The 19,331-nt window shown below is 42.0% G+C and overlaps 1 protein-coding gene across 5 annotated transcripts in view; it reads right to left on the reverse strand.

Annotated features, from left to right (window-relative positions):
- ZRANB1 (zinc finger RANBP2-type containing 1) overlaps nucleotides 1-19,331 on the reverse strand; it is a 74,687-nt gene that overhangs the window by 25,163 nt on the left and 30,193 nt on the right. For 3 of the 5 annotated variants that reach the window (XM_084841481.1, XM_084841479.1, XM_084841480.1), the window contains 6 exons: nucleotides 18,785-18,972; nucleotides 16,115-16,268; nucleotides 9,709-9,780; nucleotides 5,619-5,978; nucleotides 4,501-4,699; nucleotides 1,180-1,300 (listed from right to left, as the gene is read on the reverse strand). In XM_084841481.1, coding sequence (XP_084697607.1) covers nucleotides 1,180-1,300; nucleotides 4,501-4,699; nucleotides 5,619-5,978; nucleotides 9,709-9,780; nucleotides 16,115-16,268; nucleotides 18,785-18,972 — 1,094 coding nt within the window. The remainder of the gene's footprint in view (nucleotides 1-1,179; nucleotides 1,301-4,500; nucleotides 4,700-5,618; nucleotides 5,979-9,708; nucleotides 9,781-16,114; nucleotides 16,269-18,784; nucleotides 18,973-19,331) is intronic. The other 2 variants (XM_084841482.1, XM_084841483.1) reach the window with 1 other exon arrangement.

Genomic DNA, 19,331 nt, shown 5'->3' on the forward strand with positions numbered 1-19,331 from the left:
AGCTGGTTTCCTGCTTCTGACATATTTAAAGAATTCTTTATTGTTGATCTTGATGTTGTTAGAAATATGCTTCTCAAAATGCTTTTTGCATCTCTTAGGGTGGGTTCACACAACACAACACAACACAACCTACAATTAAGGTATGCAGTGTAGGTTGTTCACAGAACAACCCATGGTGCACCCAACAGATGATCAGGCTCATGGTGGGTTATTCTCCACTTCCTACCCCCTAAGTCCTCCAGCCTGCATCCTAGTGTCCATCGTGACAGAACCTGACTTGTCTGCCTGTCCCCTCCCCCTCCCCACTCTGATCATGACCCTTTTCATTCCCCAGCTTTAAAAAAAAAAGTGCCCCTAGACATCTGTGCAAATGGGGCCATAATATAGATATATATTTATTTTTTGGCTGCAGAAATGTGCACAAATATGTTCGTATTTTTTTGGTCGGTCTTTCAGAGGTGCGCAAGTGTGTACATATGGTTGTCCAGTATATGTAGCCTTGCCTTGTCAATATCTTTGTAAGTTTCAGCTGTCAAAGGCAGTGAAATACAATATGAAACTTGCAAGGAAATTGACAAAAGACAAGACTATGATCCTCTGGGTTTTAAGTGCTGAACTGACACTTGTGGGTGCCCTGCTTCCATTCCACACTTCCCTGAGTCTCCAGCAAGTCCTTATAAGACAGATCTAGGGTCCATCCCTTTTCACAGCTCCCATTCACAGTAACCACAGCAATAACTGTGAATATCACACACAGACAGATTATGGAAGTTTGGATTTTAATTTGTGAACTGAGTTTGCACAGTGAACACAATTAAGCCCAACTTTGTATTTCCATGTCCCATTGATCTCAATGGGAGAGAACGAAGTATGTGAAAACTTAAAAATTCTTAAGGCTCATTGACTTTGGCTAAATGGTGCTCATGATATTTAAATTCTAAGATATGGCAAAACCCATATTAATTTTTTTAAAAAACACCAGCCACAGTATTGGAGGTCACTTAAAAGAATAACTTCAGCTTTTGGATGGCTAGTCAAAAAATATACCACAATGAGGGAGGAAAAACAGTCCACAACAATTCTATGTGTGAAATACAAATACCTTTCTAAACAACTTTGTCTTTCCCGTATTTATTCTTTTACTTACACACACACACACACACACACACACACACTTACCTGACTAGCAAGAGAAAGTATAAATGCCCAGTCTTCCTGCCACTGTTCTTCTCGCAGTGAGAAGTGTAAACCAAAGCTTTGAGAGTACCATGACTCCCACTCTTTCCATCGGGTATAGAACCTACAAAAAGTACACGTAACGGAAAAATGTTTATTCATAATTCCAAATCATACTGAACTGTGTAAGAAGGACTCTGGAAGTTCCCCCCCGCCCCACTGCTCTTGCCACTTTAATCTGGTATTGTACATGGGGGTGTGGAGGAAGTAGAGAACTGAAAATTAAAATGCCAGATTCTGAGAAAGATTGATTGTACTTACGGTTGCAACACAATGCATTTAGTGTCTCCCTACATATTTGTAGTACAAGACTGGTGATCGTTTCAAGTAGGGTGTTTAGCTCATTACTTTTGGTACTGCATCACATGTGACAATCATGTTCACAAAAGCATTGTAGTAGATGACTTCTCCCTGAATATACTGTATGTATGTGACCAAGCATCTAGGTCAACATACACTGTTAAACTGCTCTGATATTCTCCTTTCTCCCCATCCCACACCACCAAAGGTTAAAGGCTGCTTAGCACTTTCTTGCACCTATTCAGAAACACCTATCACCTTCAACAACTAACATTTCAACATGGGTGGTGCCTTGCCCTCAATAGATACTGATGCACAGGGACTCTGTGACCAATCTTTAATGAGACAGAACAACTTCCTTCAGTTCATACGTGACGCAGTTGACCATAATTGAAGTACTAGTTTAAAATTAAGAAGCTCATTGTTGGTCTGCTCTTTCCAAAGCTCTTGGCACAGATTCATCAGCCTGGATTTTAAAATGGGGGTAAAGTCACTTGATGGAATCTTTGTATGTTTACAAGTAATGTGTGTTGCCACTCTATCAGCCTAGTCAGATTGACCTTGATGGTACAGTATCCAACAAAACCCAACATGATAGTTTGAAGAACCCCCACCTGAAAAAGAACAGAAAGCAGAGGATGCAAGCGCAAAGTAAATACTTCAAGATCATCAGTGAGCTGTGGAAGTCTGTACAGATCACTAATTTTTCCAAACCTAACTCTTCGTGTAATTCATCTCCAGGAAGATTGCAAGAAGTTCTGCAATGAACACAGATGCCCTAGTCGAAGGGCCTTCCTATGGTCAGGCACCTATGGACAAATGGTGGTCCCACATGGTCTCTGGACTTGGAACTATCCATGAAAATCACTGCATAACCCTTGAGAAGTGAGTGGTGTTCATAATACAAACCCTCTGGAAGGGTAGGTTTTGTGTACGAGATTTCAGAGCCAATTTACAATTAGTTCACTGAAGCATATTGTGGAATAATTGTATTCAAAGTATATATAGTACCAATTTCCATGAGAAAGGCATTAGTTTTATCAGCTGCTCTGGGTTCCAGTCCATTTCTGTTGTTTTTACAACAATGTAAAGTGGTGGTTTTAACTTTTAAAGCCCTTAACAGCTTGGGATAAGGTTAGTTGAAATATCGCCTTCTGCCATATATATATCAGTTTGAACCTTAAGATCCCTATCAGAGGCCAAATGAAGCAAGGCGAGTGGCTATTAGAGTACTGAGAGTACACTGAGAGTACCTTCTCAGTGATGGCACCATGCCTCCCTAGAGAGGCTCATCTGGCACCATCTTTATGGACTTTTTCAATGCCAAGTTAAGCCCTTTTTATTCAACCTGGTATTTTAAACAACTAGCATTTTAAACAAATAAAATCTGGGCTCTCACTGTGTAAGCTGTGTTTTATTTTGTAAATTGAACTGCTACACCAGAAAGGGCATTCTTAAGGCTATATTTTTGTGTTTTTATGTATTTTAATTATCATATCATATTTTAATATTCTATCTTACTCCTTTTTTAAACTTCCCAGGGAACATCTGTGGATGAGTGGCCACATAGATCTATTCATACTAATACTAATTTTTCTTTCTTGACGTGAAAAAAAAATCAGATGCTTCCTTTTCCTTCTGAGGACCTTGTCCAATATAACCAGTCTACCCAAATAAATCTTGACAAAAATAGCTAATCTTTTATAAGGTTGTAATTGCAAATTGAAGGTTTGCGCAGCTGACCAGTCAGCAGAATAGTCTTTTATTTACTTTTCAGTTCCCTACAAATGCTGAACCTGTTCTAGAATATACAATGGATTGGATCCAGATTTAGGTATATACAACTGGACTAGCAGAAGGAGACTTCCACACTCCCTCCTCCCCATGGCAGCTCCCTAAAAATGCTGCACAGAAGGAAAGGGGACCCTGCTAAATGGGGTAGACTATGTTGCTTGCAGGAAGTAGAGATCAAGCAGAGGCACATTCTATGTTACAACTGCTCCCACTTTAGGCTACTCTCGCAATACCATTGCTCAGTTCCTTCCATCCAAGGCTTTTCCTACCTGTTCCACCCACAGAAGCTTCTATTGGCAATGATACCTTAATGGAACCTCCATGTTCAGAGTTGGTATACCTATGAATACCAGATGCTGGGAACACTGTTGCTCTCATACCCTGCTTGTAAGCTCCCTAGAGCTATTTGGCAGGCCACAAACAGAAGACAAGTTAGAAGTGAGGTCTGAGCCTCAAACACTAAACATCCAGAACATTCCCTCTCCAAATAATTTCCAAGTCTCAGATTCCCATAAATGGATTCCCACAGTCACACTCCAATTACATTTTCCCCTCAGTGCACTGATTTTTAGGGAGTTTGTTTTGCCCATAAGATGCAGTTCGGCACACTGTACAAGGAATCACCACTAATTCATGGAGTGAAAGCTTAAGTTCTAGTGTGAAAGCCCATCATAATCAAGATACTAGATCCATAGTTCACAGAATCAAAGTACTGCACACATCAATTCCAGTTAGACAACTGATGTGATTTGGGGCTATAGAGGTTTCTGGACATATTTCAGAGCATAGACTACAAGAACAGCAAGTAAAAAAAATCAAAGATGACATGATTATTTCAGTTACTGCTTTATATAAACTGCATTGGACAAAAGTCATTCAGAGGTGACTAAGAAAGTATGTTGGTGTAGTCGTTTAATATGGACTTTATATTATAGACACAAGCCAGATAGCGTGTATAAATTCCAAGACTTATAGCAAGATTGCAACTTACTTCATCCACCCTGGAACAAAAAGAGAATAACAGGAACTGTCACAGATGTTTGCATGTTTCAAGGTAAAGTCACTCAGCAAGCTATGGTTACTTTTGTTCCAAAAAATTAGAATACAGATGTTTATTTGTGAATTATAGCTCTTGCCACAGGAATTATTTCCAAAAGCATTTCTGCTTACCAATGAGAACAATCATGTAAACTGTCATGAAGAGCTTTACGTAGCACCGAGTCCTTGTCATAAATGCCCCAGGTAGCTTGTAGTACTGAATCAAGCAGGCAATCTCCTGCAGTCCGATTCCAAAGTGCATAAAGTCTACTGTCCAAACGCGTACCCAATTCCAGAGACCAGTTTATAATGGGAGATTCTTCTTCTAGTTCTAGAAAATATTAACAATACAATGTTAGTCATCTTACATCCAATGAAAATGAAAAATACCTGTTACATTCCAAGGTACTAGTGCACATGCTTTCTGAAATTCTAGAATTACATTTACCAGGATGTGGCAGTTTTCCATCAGTAGATCTCTTGACATAATTCCAAAATGCAATCATACAATCCATGCAACTGCATACACACATAGCTCAATTGGGAGAAAGTACTGCAGTACAAACCTACATTTCAGATGCAATCCAAGATCCTTACTGCTAAGCCTTATTAGCAAGAAAACCCTATTCAATAGGGCCTATTGAATACAGTGGGACTTACTTCCAAGTAAGCATGCCTAGAATTGTACTGTTAAGTGCTACTGTTACAGCTTCTGTCAATGTACCAGAGCCAAAAAGGTGAAGGTTTATTTAAAAGCCTAGGAAGTATTAAGCAGCTGAGAAGCAAGGAGGAATTAAGTTTAGTTTTCAGTAATACATAAAATTAAAATGTATTATATGGTGTGCTTTTGAGGATATTTCAGTTACTATAACTTTCTCACAAGTAAATAAACTGAGGAAATTCCAATCATATTTTAAGAACTCCTTTCAAAATTTATATTCTACAGGAATATCAAGATACTTCAGCACAATTTCAATCACCATCTTTTGCAACATGAATTGATGTGCACACGTGTACAGTTTTGGAAATATATGTATTCTTGCCTCCAATTTTCCTTTCTCTTGCCACTATTTGCCAACCTGCCCAGTTTTTTAACACCTAGGCTGACTACTAGTCCTGGGAATGGGGGTAAAAAAAACGCGGTAAGCCTGTGTTAGTCTAGGCATCCCTTTACCCAGCCTTACTGATAAGTCCTATTAGACAGATCTGGTATAGCCTCATAGTTATCAAAGAAAAATGACTTTACATACTTCTATTCTGAGTACCCCCTTCATGGATCACTGCCTTGTTGTGGCGAAGGGGCTTGCGTAACTCAGTGAAGCCATAAGCTATGCCGTGCAGGGCCACCCAAGACGGACAGGTCATGGCAGAGAGTTCTGACAAAATGTGGTCCACTGGAGAAGGAAATGGCAACCCACTCCAGTATTCTTGCCAAGAAAACCCCATGGAACGTATCACAAGGCTAAAAGAGATGACGCCGGAAGATGAGCCCCTCAGGTCGGAAGGTGTCCAATATGCTACTGGGGAAGAGCAGAGGGTATTTCCAAGTAGCGCCAGAAAGAGTGAAGCGGCTGGGCCAAACCCGAAAGGACACTCAGCTGTGGATGTGTCTGGTGGTGAAAAGAAAATCCGATGCTGTAAAGAACAATATTGTTTAGGAACCTGGAATGTAAGGTCAATGAATCAAGGTAAGCTGGAGGTGGTCAAACATGAGATGGCAAGATTGAACATCGACATCTTGGGAATCAGCGAACTAAAATGGACAGGCATGGGCGAATTTAATTCAGGTGACCATCATATCTACTATTGTGGGCAAGAATCCCTTAGAAGAAATGGAGTAGCACTCATAGTCAACAAAAGGGTGGGAAAAGCAGTACTGGGGTACAATCTTAAAAATGATAGAATGATCTCAGTACGAATCCAAGGCAAACCATTCAACATCACAGTAATTCAAGTCTATGCCCCAACCACTGAGGCTGAAGAAGCTGAGGTTGATCGGTTCTATGAAGACCTACAACACCTTCTAGAACTAACACCAAAAAAAGATGTCCTCTTCATCATAGGGGATTGGAATGCTAAAGTAGGAAGTCAAGAAATCACCGGGATAACAGGCAGGCATGGCCTTGGTGTACAAAATGAAGCAGGACAAAAGCTAATAGAGTTTTGCCAAGAGAACACGCTGATCATAGCAAACACTCTTTTCCAACAGCACAAGAGGCGACTCTACACATGGACGTCACCAGATGGTCAATATCGAAATCAGATTGATTATGTCCTTTGCAGCCAAAGATGGAGAAGCTCCATACAGTCAGTAAAAACAAGACCTGGAGCTGACTGTGGCTCAGATCATGAGCTGCTTCTTGCAAAATTTCGGCTTAAATTGAAGAACGTCGGGAAAACCACTAAACCGTTCAGGTATGACCTAAGTCATATCCCTGATGAATATACAGTGGAGGTGAGGAATAGATTTCAGGGATTAGACCTGATAGACAGAGTGCCTGAGGAACTATGGACGGAGGTCCGTAACATTGTTCAGGAGGCAGCAACGAAATCCGTCCCAAAGAAAAAGAAATGCAAGAAAGCCAAGTGGCTGTCTGATGAGGCTTTACAAGTAGCTCACGAAAGAAGGGAAGCGAAAAGCAAGGGAGAAAGGGGAAGATATACCCAACTGAATGCAGAGTTCCAGAGAATAGCAAGGAGAGACAAGAAGGCCTTCTTAAATGAACAATGCAAAGAAATCGAGGAAAACAACAGAATGGGAAAGACTAGAGATCTCTTCAAGAAAATTGGAGATCTCAAGGGAACGTTTTGTGCAAAGACGGGCATGATAAAGGACAAAGAAGGCAGGGACCTAACAGAAGCAGATGAGATTAAGAAGAGGTGGCAAGAATACACAGAAGAACTATACAGGAAAGATCTGAATGTCCCTGATAGCCATGATAGTGCGGTCACTGAACTTGAGCCGGACATCCTCGAGAGTGAAGTCAAGTGGGCCTTAGGAAGCATTAGTAACAACAAAGCTAGCGGAGATGACAGTATTCCAGCTGAGCTATTTAAAATCCTAAAAGATGATGCTGTTAAAGTGCTGCATTCAATATGCCAACAAATCTGGAACACTCAACAGTGGCCACAAGACTGGAAAAGGTCAGTTTACATTCCAATTCCAAAGAAGGGCAACACCAAAGAGTGTTCAAACTACCGCACAATTGCGCTCATTTCACATGCCAGCAAGGTGATGCTCAAAATCCTACAAGCTAGGCTTCAGCAGTATGCGAACCGAGAACTACCGGAAGTACAAGCTGGGTTTCGAAGAGGCAGAGGAACTAGAGATCAAATCGCCAACATTCGCTGCATCATGGAGAAAGCAAGAGAATTCCAGAAAAACGTCTATTTCTGCTTCATTGACTACGCTAAAGCCTTTGATTGTGTGGATCACAACAAACTCTGGCAAATTCTTAAAGTGATGGGAGTACCAGACCACCTTACCTGTCTCCTGAGAAACCTGTACGAGGGTCAAGAAGCAACAGTAAGAACCAGACATGGAACAACCGATTGGTTCAAAATTGGGAAAGGAGTACGACAAGGCTGCATACTGTCACCCTGCTTATTTAACTTATATGCAGAGTACATCATGAGAAATGCCGGGTTGGATGAATCAGAGGTCGGAATTAAGATTGCCGGGAGAATTATCAACAACCTCCGATATGCAGACGATACCACCCTAATGGCAGAAAGCGAAGAGGATCTCAAGAGCCTCTTGTTGAGGGTGAAAGAGGAGAGTGCAAAAGCTGGTTTGAAACTCAACATTAAAAAAACTAAGATCATGGCATCTGGCCCCATCACTTCCTGGCATATAGAAGGGGAAGAAATGGAAGCAGTGACAGATTTTACTTTCTTGGGCTCCAAGATCACCGCAGACGGTGACTGTAGCCATGAAATTAAAAGACGCTTGCTCCTTGGGAGGAAAGCTATGGCAAACCTAGACAGCATAGTAAGAAGCAGAGACATCACCTTGCCGACAAAGGTCCGTCTAATCAAAGCTATGGTTTTCCCAGTAGTAATGTATGGCTGTGAGAGCTGGACTATAAGGAAGGCTGAGCGCTGAAGAATTGATGCTTTCGAACTGTGGTGCTGGAGAAGACTCTTACGAGTCCCCTGGACTGCAAGGAGGTCAAATCAGTCCATCCTAAAGGAAATCAACCCTGAGTGCTCATTGGAAGGACAGATACTGAAGCTGAAGCTCAACTATTTTGGCCACCTAATGCGAAGAGAAAACTCCCTGGAAAAGACCCTGATGCTGGGAAAGACTGAAGGCAAAAGGAGAAGGGGACGGCAGAGGATGAGATGGCTAGATAGCATCACGGATGCAATGAATATGAACTTGAGCACGCTCCGGGAGAGAGCACAGGACAGGAAGGCCTGGCGTGCTATGGTCCATGGGGTCACGAAGAGTCGGACACGACTGAACGACTGAACAACAACAACATTCTGAGTACACAGAACTGCCTCAGCCACAAACTATTTACTCCTTACATGCTAGAGAAAGATACCATATTTACCTTTTTTAAATTGAGAAAGAAAAATATAAAACAAGTGCATCTAACCATTCCTTCACATCTCTACATCAAAAATTTCTCTTGATTTCAAAATCACAGCCAAGGCATCTTCAAGTCTAGTTCTGTAGGTTTGATCCATTTCCAGTATTGCATAAAGGGAGTCTAGTTCTGACTAGCAGTTTCTATTCTCTGAACTTTGAATTTTGAAAGGTGCTTATAACAAGTAAATCTATTTATCAACATGATCCAAACGTTATACCTTCAAACCTCCTAAGACAGTAGTTAGTCCATTTCCATGCTTTGAACAATAAAATTTGAGTAGTTATTAACATATGTCATCATTGCAGTATATTCTTTTCTTCCTTGTCCCCTTAGGGCTCTGACCAATATTACTAAGAGATCTAACTGGATTTCTTATCCTATAATATCTTTCCAATAGTTAACAAGACTACAGTGCCAACATATATGGGCAAATGAACTGGCAGTTTCACAACACCAACAGGAATCAAAAACTCTCAAACATTTTGGACAATTTTTGCAGGGTACCACCTACGTAGAAGCTACATCCAAGATAAATTTCACTGACTCCTTGACTCCTTACACACACACAGACACACACAGTATAATTACACTGCATTCTTCCCCAACTTTCTTTAATAATTCTATTCCACCAATATTCCATAAATCCTGGACAAAAGACACTTATTTTTCTGAAGTAACTTCTCAAAAGCAATCAATATTTAATTAATATTAACGGCCTGTATAACTGATATAAGATACTTACCTTTTTGAACATCCCTATCAAGTACTTCATCAAATAGTTTCTCTTGAACTGTTTGTGGTAAGTCTTCAATATCTGCAGAAACAAGAAATTTTACCAGTGACACATTTGAAGGATAACAAATGGCTTAAGTCAGGGATGGGGAACATGCAGTCCAACATCATCTGTAGGGTCACACACTCCCACCCCTAGCTTAAGTGTACAATTCATTGTGCCCCAGGCATCTGAGAACTGCTTCACAACATAGAACTATCATTTAGAGACCAGCAGGAACAATATCCATACAGTGGCTGTTCCGTATGGAAACCAATCTGAGCCAAGTTGGTACACATGAAATGGCTTGTTGAGTTTTCAACTGCCACACAAAGGCCATTCACATGGTAGTCATGTCATACAAAGTGGCCCTTTTGTCCCTGGAAATACATAGGGCTAACTAGCTTCAAATCAAGTACTCCATTTGAAATTTATTATGCCTTCTCCTGTATGAAATTATGCATTATGTTATCCTGGTCTCTATTCATAATTCCAACCCAGTGGCTCTTTTCACAAAGCTTGTTATTTTTACCTGCACATGCACCAAAAACTGAAATCCTAGATTAAAGCAACAATTCTTTATGCTAATTGTAATTTGGTGGTCCACCCAACACACACTCCAACACCCTGCCCAAAAATGGAAGATTAGACACTGGACAGTAATTATCCCAAACTATTGGGTCTACATTTGTTTTCTCTAATGAAGTTCTCACCACTGCCTCCTTCAAGGCAGCAGGGTCACACCATCCCTCAAAGAGGCATTAACCACATCTGCAATCTGTATCTCCAGAGCCAGACATCAAAAAGGCCATTCATCACCTGAAAAAGTTCTGCTGGACCACACTGAGCTGATGCAATGTTAGCAGAGATTTCTTTGTCACCATCGCCACCACAGAATAATATCAAAAATGGATTCTTACCTGTGTTCAGTCAGATTCATTACGAGTCTTCCACCATTTGTGTTCTAATCGCTGACCCTGTCATTTCATCGCCCTCAACCCCTAAGAATACCAAGGAGCTGACACTGCTCTACGACCGGGTCAAGGACGTTTGGGAGTGATCATATAGATAGCCCAAGTAATCCCCTCATTCCAAATGGAAACCAGGGCTAAGCCTGCAGGAAAATCCTAAAGAGACCTCAGAAAACCATCTGGTTTCATCAGCCTCTGGGGGTAGACTATCATGTTCACACCTCCACCCTTGCAGAGTTAAAGGCAGCCTAAAGGTCCAACTTGATCAGGTAACTATATGCTTTTTCCCACCCAAAATAAAGTAATATATTGAATAGTAAGAATATTCTGTGCCATGGGTTCATAGGTCAGGCAGCCAATACATTCAACTGGTGTTTATTAAGTGCACCTACAATAGGAAATACATTCATGCTCACAACACATACAATCTCCGTGAAGAAAGTGTAATATGACACAATCTTATATTATATTGGTTGTTGTTGTTGTTGTTCTTCAGTCGTTCAGTCGTGTCCGATTCTCTGTGACCCCATGGACCATAGCACGCCAGGCCTTCCTGTCCTGCGCTCTCTCCCGGAGTGTGCTCAAGTCCATATTCATTGCATCGGTGATGCTATCTAGCCATCTCATCCTCTGCCGTCCCCTTCTCCTTTCGCCTTCAATCTTTCCCAGCATCAGGGTCTTTTCCAGGGAGTTTTCTCTTTGCATTAGGTGGCCAAAATATTTGAGCTTCAGCTTTAGTATCTGTCCTTCCAATGAGCACTCAGGGTTGATTTCCTTTAGGATGGACTGATTTGACCTCCTTGCAGTCCAGGGGACTCATAAGAGTCTTCTCCAGCACCACAGTTCGAAAGCATCAATTCTTCGGCGCTCAGCCTTCCTTATAGTCCAGCTCTCACAGCCATACGTTGCTACTGGGAAAACCAGTACAAACATAGCTTTGATTATACGAACCTTTGTCAGCAAGGTGATGTCTCTGCTTCTTACTATGCTGTCTAGGTTTGCCATAGCTTTCCTTCCAAGGAGCAAGCGTCTTTTGATTTCATGGCTACAGTCACCATCTGCGGTGATCTTGGAGCCCAAGAAAATAAAATCTGTCACTGCTTCCATTTCTTCCCCTTCTATATGCCAGGAAGTGATGGGGCCAGATGCCATGACCTTAGTTTTTTTAAGGTTGAGTTTCAAACCAGCTTTTGCACTCTCCACTTTCACCCTCAACAACAGGCTCTTGAGATCCTCTTCGCTTTCTGCCATTAGGGTGGTATCATCTGCATATCTGAGGTTGTTGATAATTCTCCCAGCAATCTTAATTCCGACCTGTGATTCATCCAACCCGGCATTTCTCATGATGTACTCTGCGTATAAATTAAATAAGCAAGGCGACAGTATGCAGCCTTGTCGTACTCCTTTCCCAATTTTGAACCAATCAGTTGTTCCATGTCCGGTTCTTACTGTTGCTTCTTGACCCTCGTACAGGTTTCTCAGGAGACAGGTCAGGTGGTCTGGTACTCCAATCTCTTTCAGAATTTGCCACAGGTTGTTGTGATCCACACAATCAAAGGCTTTAGCATAGTCAATGAAGCAGAAATAGAGGTTTTTCTGGAATTCTCTTGCTTTCTCCATGATCCAGCGAATGTTGGCAATTTGATCTCTAGTTCCTCTGCCTCTTCGAAACCCAGCTTGTACTTCCGGTAGTTCTCGGTTCACATACTGCTGAAGCCTAGCTTGTAGGATTTTGAGCATTGGTACTTCCAAACAAAATTAGTTTAGGGGAAGGGTATTTAAATTTCTATTAAGAACTCCATTCTAGAAGCCCCTACATTATTATTATTACTTCAAGTAACACAATTCTTGCTTTCTTTCCCATCTCACCTCACTTACCAAAAGAGATGCACCAAATGCAATTATTTTCACTTAGTGGAGTAGTCAGATTGTCTGTTTTGCATTACATGATCCAGTGAATCAGAACAAATTAAGTACAAAATGCAGAATTGAAGAAAAGGAGTGTTTCTGTTTTTAAAAATCTTGCAACAGAGCTAGGTCAATTCTTTTCTTAAAAATACTCTTTGGCAACAAGTAATTCTCTACTCTAATTTGAGCACAGTGATTTCGCATTTATGAAATCACTACTCAAAGAGTTACAAGAATTTTGAAAGGTAAAGATAAAAACAAATGAGAATCTATACTGCAGTCGCAGCAATCAGTTGCCACAATAATTTCTATCTCGAGTATCTTAAACTGGAAAAGAGAATTCAAACGCCATGACAGCGGGCTGTGACATGCCCTTTGTAGCAAGACGCTGGCATACCAGCAAAAATATAGTTCATATTCCTAACTTAGGCCATAATATAGTTACCATTTCTAATTCTAGAGCTGGTTACAGCCTGTTCATCTAAAATGCAAAATCAATATAACTATTTTTAGAGGGGCTGCCCTGCGCAGGAACATACTGTGTGCCAAAACTGGCACAGCAAGGGGGTCAAGAAAGGGCCACTGAAGTTAGTGCAGGGCCCAGACTGAAGGGAAAGAAATGCCAGCCCCACTAGCTTACCTTCAGTCTGGGACAAGGGGGAAGATGGTGCTCAGAGGAACTGTACTCTGAGGCATACATTCTATAAGTCAAATTCCATCTCTTCCCTAGAACAGCCTAGGGAGCTGAAGAGGACATAGAGCAATCCAACCACCACATGTTGATGCCCATTGTGGGGGCTTCCACAAACTCACCCAACAACCACTTTTGCCCATAATGGCTGCCTTCATAAGGACTGTACTGTCTTTACAGTCATTTCTCAGGTGGAGCTGGACACCTCCCTACCAAGCAGAAGGACTGCAACAGCTATCCCTATAGACAGCTCTAAGTAGGGATGGCGTGGGAGTCCGAAGAGGGGGTGGAGTCCAACAGACTCCCCTCCCCCAAGCCTCCACTAGCCAAGCCCTGGGGCGCTGACGGACCTGGCCACCAAGCGCTCTGGAGCTTGGGGAGTGGCTGGGAGCGCTGCAGCACCCAAGCGCTCTCACCCTGGCCTCCTTGGGAGGAGGCCAAGGCGAGAGCGCTGGGGGGTGCACCACGTCAAGGACTCTGGCAGTCAAGACCTTGTGCGCATAAAGCACAAGGGCTTGACTTCTGGAGTCCTTGGCACAGAGGGGAGGGGAGGGTTGCACAGCTCGGAAGGTGGGCAGGGTGAGCAGGGAGGCTCGCCAAGCGGGTCCAGGTCATGCAAGTAGGGGGTGCAGCTCGTTGAGCTCCCTCATGCCCCAGATGGAAATGGGTCCATCCATCCCTAGCTCTAAGGCACTAAGCATCCCAATTCAACTAAGGAGATTCTTATGGAGAAGTGGGATTACCAGATTAGATCTCCTTAAGAGAATGCATAAATCAGACGTACACCAAAGGGCAGATGTTTATTCATACCGTATTGCTTTCAATGGAATATGCATCAGGGCAGGCAGGCAAATGCACATTAAATTGAACGAAATTCATTTCAAAATGCGGAGTGTTTAAGCCAAAATTTGACAAAATCATGCGCTTTGGGTTAAAAGGATCATCAACTTGCCATAAACCTATACTGATAATGCCTAAACATTTCCTGATATCAATCCTCCCTCATATCCATTCCTGTTTTGAAATAAATGAGTTCAAAACTGTCTGGAGAATTATGAAAGCTTAGTGGTAGATAATGAACAACAGAAGGTTTTAGTTCAAGAAACTGTAATGGGGGCCACACACGCCGAGGTTGGGGCATATTATTTGGGGTGACCCAAAGCTTAGTTTGGCAGTGTACAAATCCCAGTTCCTTATCCATTTTTGAGTACAATGGCTATTAGTGGCATAGGGGTGCCCATGCTTGTGCCAAAAATGGAATTGGGCCAGGTGCAGTGCTGTGATGTCTCGTAAAGGCCACTCCCTCTAGAGGTTTGGGTATATGATCTGGGGTGGCCCAAGCCTTATTGCAGGGTTGCATACCTACAGATCCTTATTCGTTTTTTAGTAAGTTGGGTATTGTTGGCATGAGGGTGCTCTGTTTGACAGTGTCTAGGGCCCCACTGAAACACTGGTCCAAAAGCAAGGCTGAGGCATCTTGTAGAGACTACTCTCTCCATGAATTTGGGTGGTCTAAAGCTTAGTTTAGGATGTACCTTATTCATACGTTCCTTATTTATATTCTGGCCAGAACTCTCCACTTACATGCACATTTGGATGAGCATCTATTGTGCTTGCTTCTGACCCAACTAAGGAGACTGACACTGGGAAGCTTGCTTCTGCATGCAGATTTAATACCAAATGAATGTTAAAATACAGCTTTTTGATTTGAAATTCGATTTTCAGCTTTAAGAGTGGACATTTTCTTGTTATGTCCTATCTGGGATGTAACAAAATGCACAACGCCTTGCTTTTCCCTACACCTCTATACTTAAGCAAGAATCTATTCACAACTGCACTTGCTTTGGTAAATCATGATATACCCAAATTGCAGCATTTAATCCTTGCAAAAATCTAAATGTTGGAGCAGCCCAGTGACTAGAATCTTGAGAATCTCAGGATTGTTCAGTGTTGTTGTTTTTTTAACTGAAACGTTCTCAATATGCTGCATTAAAAAAGTTGGACATTGTTCTGTAAGACTAGAATTACAAACATTGTGTGCACCACAAACCTCTTTAGCCTTGCTTCCAGCATATCTTGGGAAATACAATTCTATCTCTGCACCCTGCAATATACTAACAGCCATCTTCCAGAATAGGCTCCAGTAAACTTCTTTCTAGGATATCACTTGCATGTCCAAGATGTATTTCTAGAACTAGAGGAAGGCTTGCCACAGTAGTTCCCACCAGCTATACCTTCCCTTTGCATGCATGCTTGCATACATCACCAGACTTCCACACACCTCTAGGGTCCATTTCAGGAACATCTACTATAACTTCTGAAAAATGCAATGACTACACCATTGCACATTCACAACTTGGTGCTCTTTGGAATGCAGTTACCCCTTTGCAAGCAGCAGTAATCACCATCAGCAAGAAACATGGATATTTTATAGTGACAATGTTCTACAGCAGTGTAGGCTATCAGAATTTGAGCAAACTTGTGCACATTTCCATGACAGATATTTATTTAACTAACAAAAACAGAGGTTGAATCCAACACTAAAATACAAACCTGAAGACTGAGTTATGCAAACACAGGAAAGTGCCTTAAAATAATTTCAATGTTAATATAATACTGTGAGGACAGTCTTTCTATATAAGTTTCCTTATCTCTCCATGTGTAACAAAGGCTTAATGATGGCAAAGATCTCTGAAAACGGAAAGCACTATTGTAGACTCCCCAGCAACTTCTGCAGGAAGAGTTAAAAGAAGTCAGAAGTTGGCAATTAAGGACAAGTTAACAGAGAAAAATATATCATAATTACCTGCAGGCAATGTAAATGTTACAAGGTCAGTTAGGAAATAGCAAGCAAAGTCTCCCTTCCGCTGATGAAGAGAAGCAGCAATTTCACGCCGGATTTGTTCAGTAAGCTCTGGGCACACCATAGCTGGAATGCACTTAGCTGCATGTTGGGATACCTGCAACAGCACATTTTATGGCTTTGTTTGCTTAAGAGAGAAATGGATTACACATATCAAAACATCTGAGAAAGTTATTTTCCAAGACAGTTTACAGTCAGTCAGCATCAAGTAAGAGCCAATATGCTACATTTTAGAATGTTTGGACTTGGAATGAAAACATCTGGATTCCAATTCTTACTCAGCCATGAAGGTTGCTGGGTGATCACAGGCCAGTAACATGCTTTCAGCCTAACTTGCCCCACAGGATTGTTGGAGGAAAATGCCATCCTGAGTGCCTTAAAGAATTATGGAAGCTAACGAGACACCAATTGGGTTTTAAGATGATTAGAACTTTACCCAAAGATTAAATGCTATGTGGCAATCCAGAGAAAGTTAAGTTCATAAGAAGCGCTGCCAGGATTTGTGAACAGTCTTTGAACTGACATCATTCCTTCAGATACAAAATATCTCAACATGCAGCCTTATTTTTTGCCCATATCATGCTAATACATGAATTTATGTGTTTCCACTATGGACACAGCTGAGAAATATTATTATTTATCAAGGGTCCTGATTCAGCAGAATACCAAGGGCTGCTTCAGATTTAACATATTGGGCAGGTTTGCATGACACAAGCCACCCTGCAAATAAGCTATGCAGTGTGGGTTATTTGCGGAAAAACCCACAGCGCACCCGACAGAAGATCAGGCTCACTGTGGGCGATCTTCTCCCTTGGACCTCCAGCCAGTATCCCAAGGTCCTTCACAGCAGAAGCCATCTTGTCTGCCTGTCCCACCCCCCTCCCCACTCCAATTGTGACCCCTTTTTGTTCCCCGGATTATTTTATTTTATTTTTTGGCCCCCAAAATTTGCCAAATGGGGCTGTAATGGCGGGGTCGGTCTTTCAGAGGAGCACAAACGTGCACGTACAGCTGTGCAATGTGTATATCCTTGCCTTGTCAATGCCCTTGTATGTTTCAGCTGTCAAAGGGAATAAAGTTACTAGGGAACATGAAAGGAAACTGACAAGCTGAGACTACCTATAGGCTAATTTGCGCACTATTTAAAGTGACAGGTTGGAAAAACAAGTGCACCAAAAAAGCATTGGGGACAAGATCAGTTACTTAGCAAGGTGAGCCTCAGGGTTTTAAGTATTGAACTGACACTTATCAGTGTCCTGCTTCCATTGAACACTTCCCTGAGTTCCCAGCTACTCGAGAAAGGGGAGATGCAGGCTTTCCCACCCCGCAACCTGACTTTTCTTCCCTTTCGCAGTAACCGCAGCTGCAACTGCTCCGAATGGGAGGCATGAAAAAGGAGGGGGGTGCCCAGGTCACCCTTTTCTGGAACAGCTGGAAACTCTGGGGAGCGTTGAATGGAAGCAGGACAATGACAAGCATCAGTTCAACACTTAAAACCCTGAGGATCACCAGACAAGGCAAGACTATATGTTTTGGATAGTTGGTGTTGTGCATTTGCGCAACTCCAAAAATGTGACAAAAATATATTTATTTATTTATTTATTTTAAAAGAGGACATTTGTGCACATTTCGGGGTCAAAAAAATAAAAAAATAATGTATTTTGTCCCCATTTTTGCACAAATGTCTGAACAGCAAAATAAAATTTAAAAGCAGGAACCACAACTAGGGCGAAGGGGACTGGGCAGCAGACAAGAGGACAAAGGCAGACAAATCCCAGGGACTTGCCGCCAAGTCCCCAGGATACCTGCTTGGCCTGGCAGAAGGATCGAGGGGGGAGAACAACTCCCACTGAGCCCGATCATCTGTCGGGCTCACCATGGGTTGTTTGGACAGCAACCCACACCGTGTAGCTGATTTCACAGGGTGGGTTGTCATGTCGTGTGAACTTGACTACTGGGTGGGTTCAAATAACATAATAACCCACACCCAAGAGTTGAATATGGGTTGAGTGTGGGCTGTCATTGAACCATAGTTTGTTGTGTTGTCTGAACCCAGCCATGATAACAAACCATGGGTCACAACCCAACAAAAAACCATGAGTTCTCTTCATGGGTTGTTCATGCTTTGTTAGTGTGTGGTTTCTAAGCGTGTGGTTTGTAATCATGGTTTGTTAACCCAGCTGGGTTCAGAGTACATGTTAACCCACATTTCAACAACCCACACTCAACCTTGAGTGTGGGGTATTGTGTCATCTGAATCCAGTCATTTTCTACAGTTAGTGAAATTACTTCCTCTAGGCAAAATTCCTGTGCAAACTAGCCACAAAGGGTCAGTCAGCTTCATTATTTTCTTTCTGTATCAGAAAATTGCCTGTATTACACAACAGAGGGAAACTAAGCAGCCTCAAGGATCTGCATTGGGCTCAGTGGTGTTTATCTTATTCATATCTCTCTGTGATTTACGTGAACATCTTTCAAAAGCACCAAATGGCGAGCCTGACCAATCAAGGAAGGCGTCATCATTAATCTCATTACTCAAATAGTACCTGTTGATATTTCCGTTATCTCTGGGACTCCCATCAAGTACACCAACCAGCAAAAGTGAAGACTCACCTCTGTAAGCAGAACTGCTAACATATCTTGTCTTTGAAAACGTATAGCAAGATGAACAAGTGTGTATCCTACATCAAAAGCAGAAGGGCGATTTAATAAGCGTACTTCATCTGCAGTAAGCTGGCGTGCAATATCTCCTCCTGATGACTTGTATGCTTCAATAGCAGCTAGGTCACCTTCTACAACCCCTAGACATGGAAGACACATTAGAAATTTTATTTTTTATATACAACAGACTGCTGTAAACCAAGTCACCATTTACCACACAGTTTCTTACTGCACACCTTTGGAATCCTGACTTAGGGTGGGAAGGAAATTGGATGTGGTTGCTATTAGATGGGAAGCGTTGCAGCCCTGTCAATTACATTAACCAATAATGCATGCACAGTTCACAGCAATACATAGGATTTTTAGTGCAGTGCACATGAAGGTGGCACTCCATTCAGTACCAATCCATGGAGCAGCACAAGTCAAGTCCATATAATTCTTGTTCCTTTCAGCCTTTATCCATACCATGGAAGTTCAAGAGAAGGAACAAAAGAACTGC

This window comes from Heloderma suspectum, chromosome 3 (genome assembly GCF_057233095.1).
Source record: "Heloderma suspectum isolate Gila_16-S chromosome 3, 16-S_ref, whole genome shotgun sequence".
NCBI lineage: Eukaryota > Metazoa > Chordata > Lepidosauria > Squamata > Helodermatidae > Heloderma > Heloderma suspectum.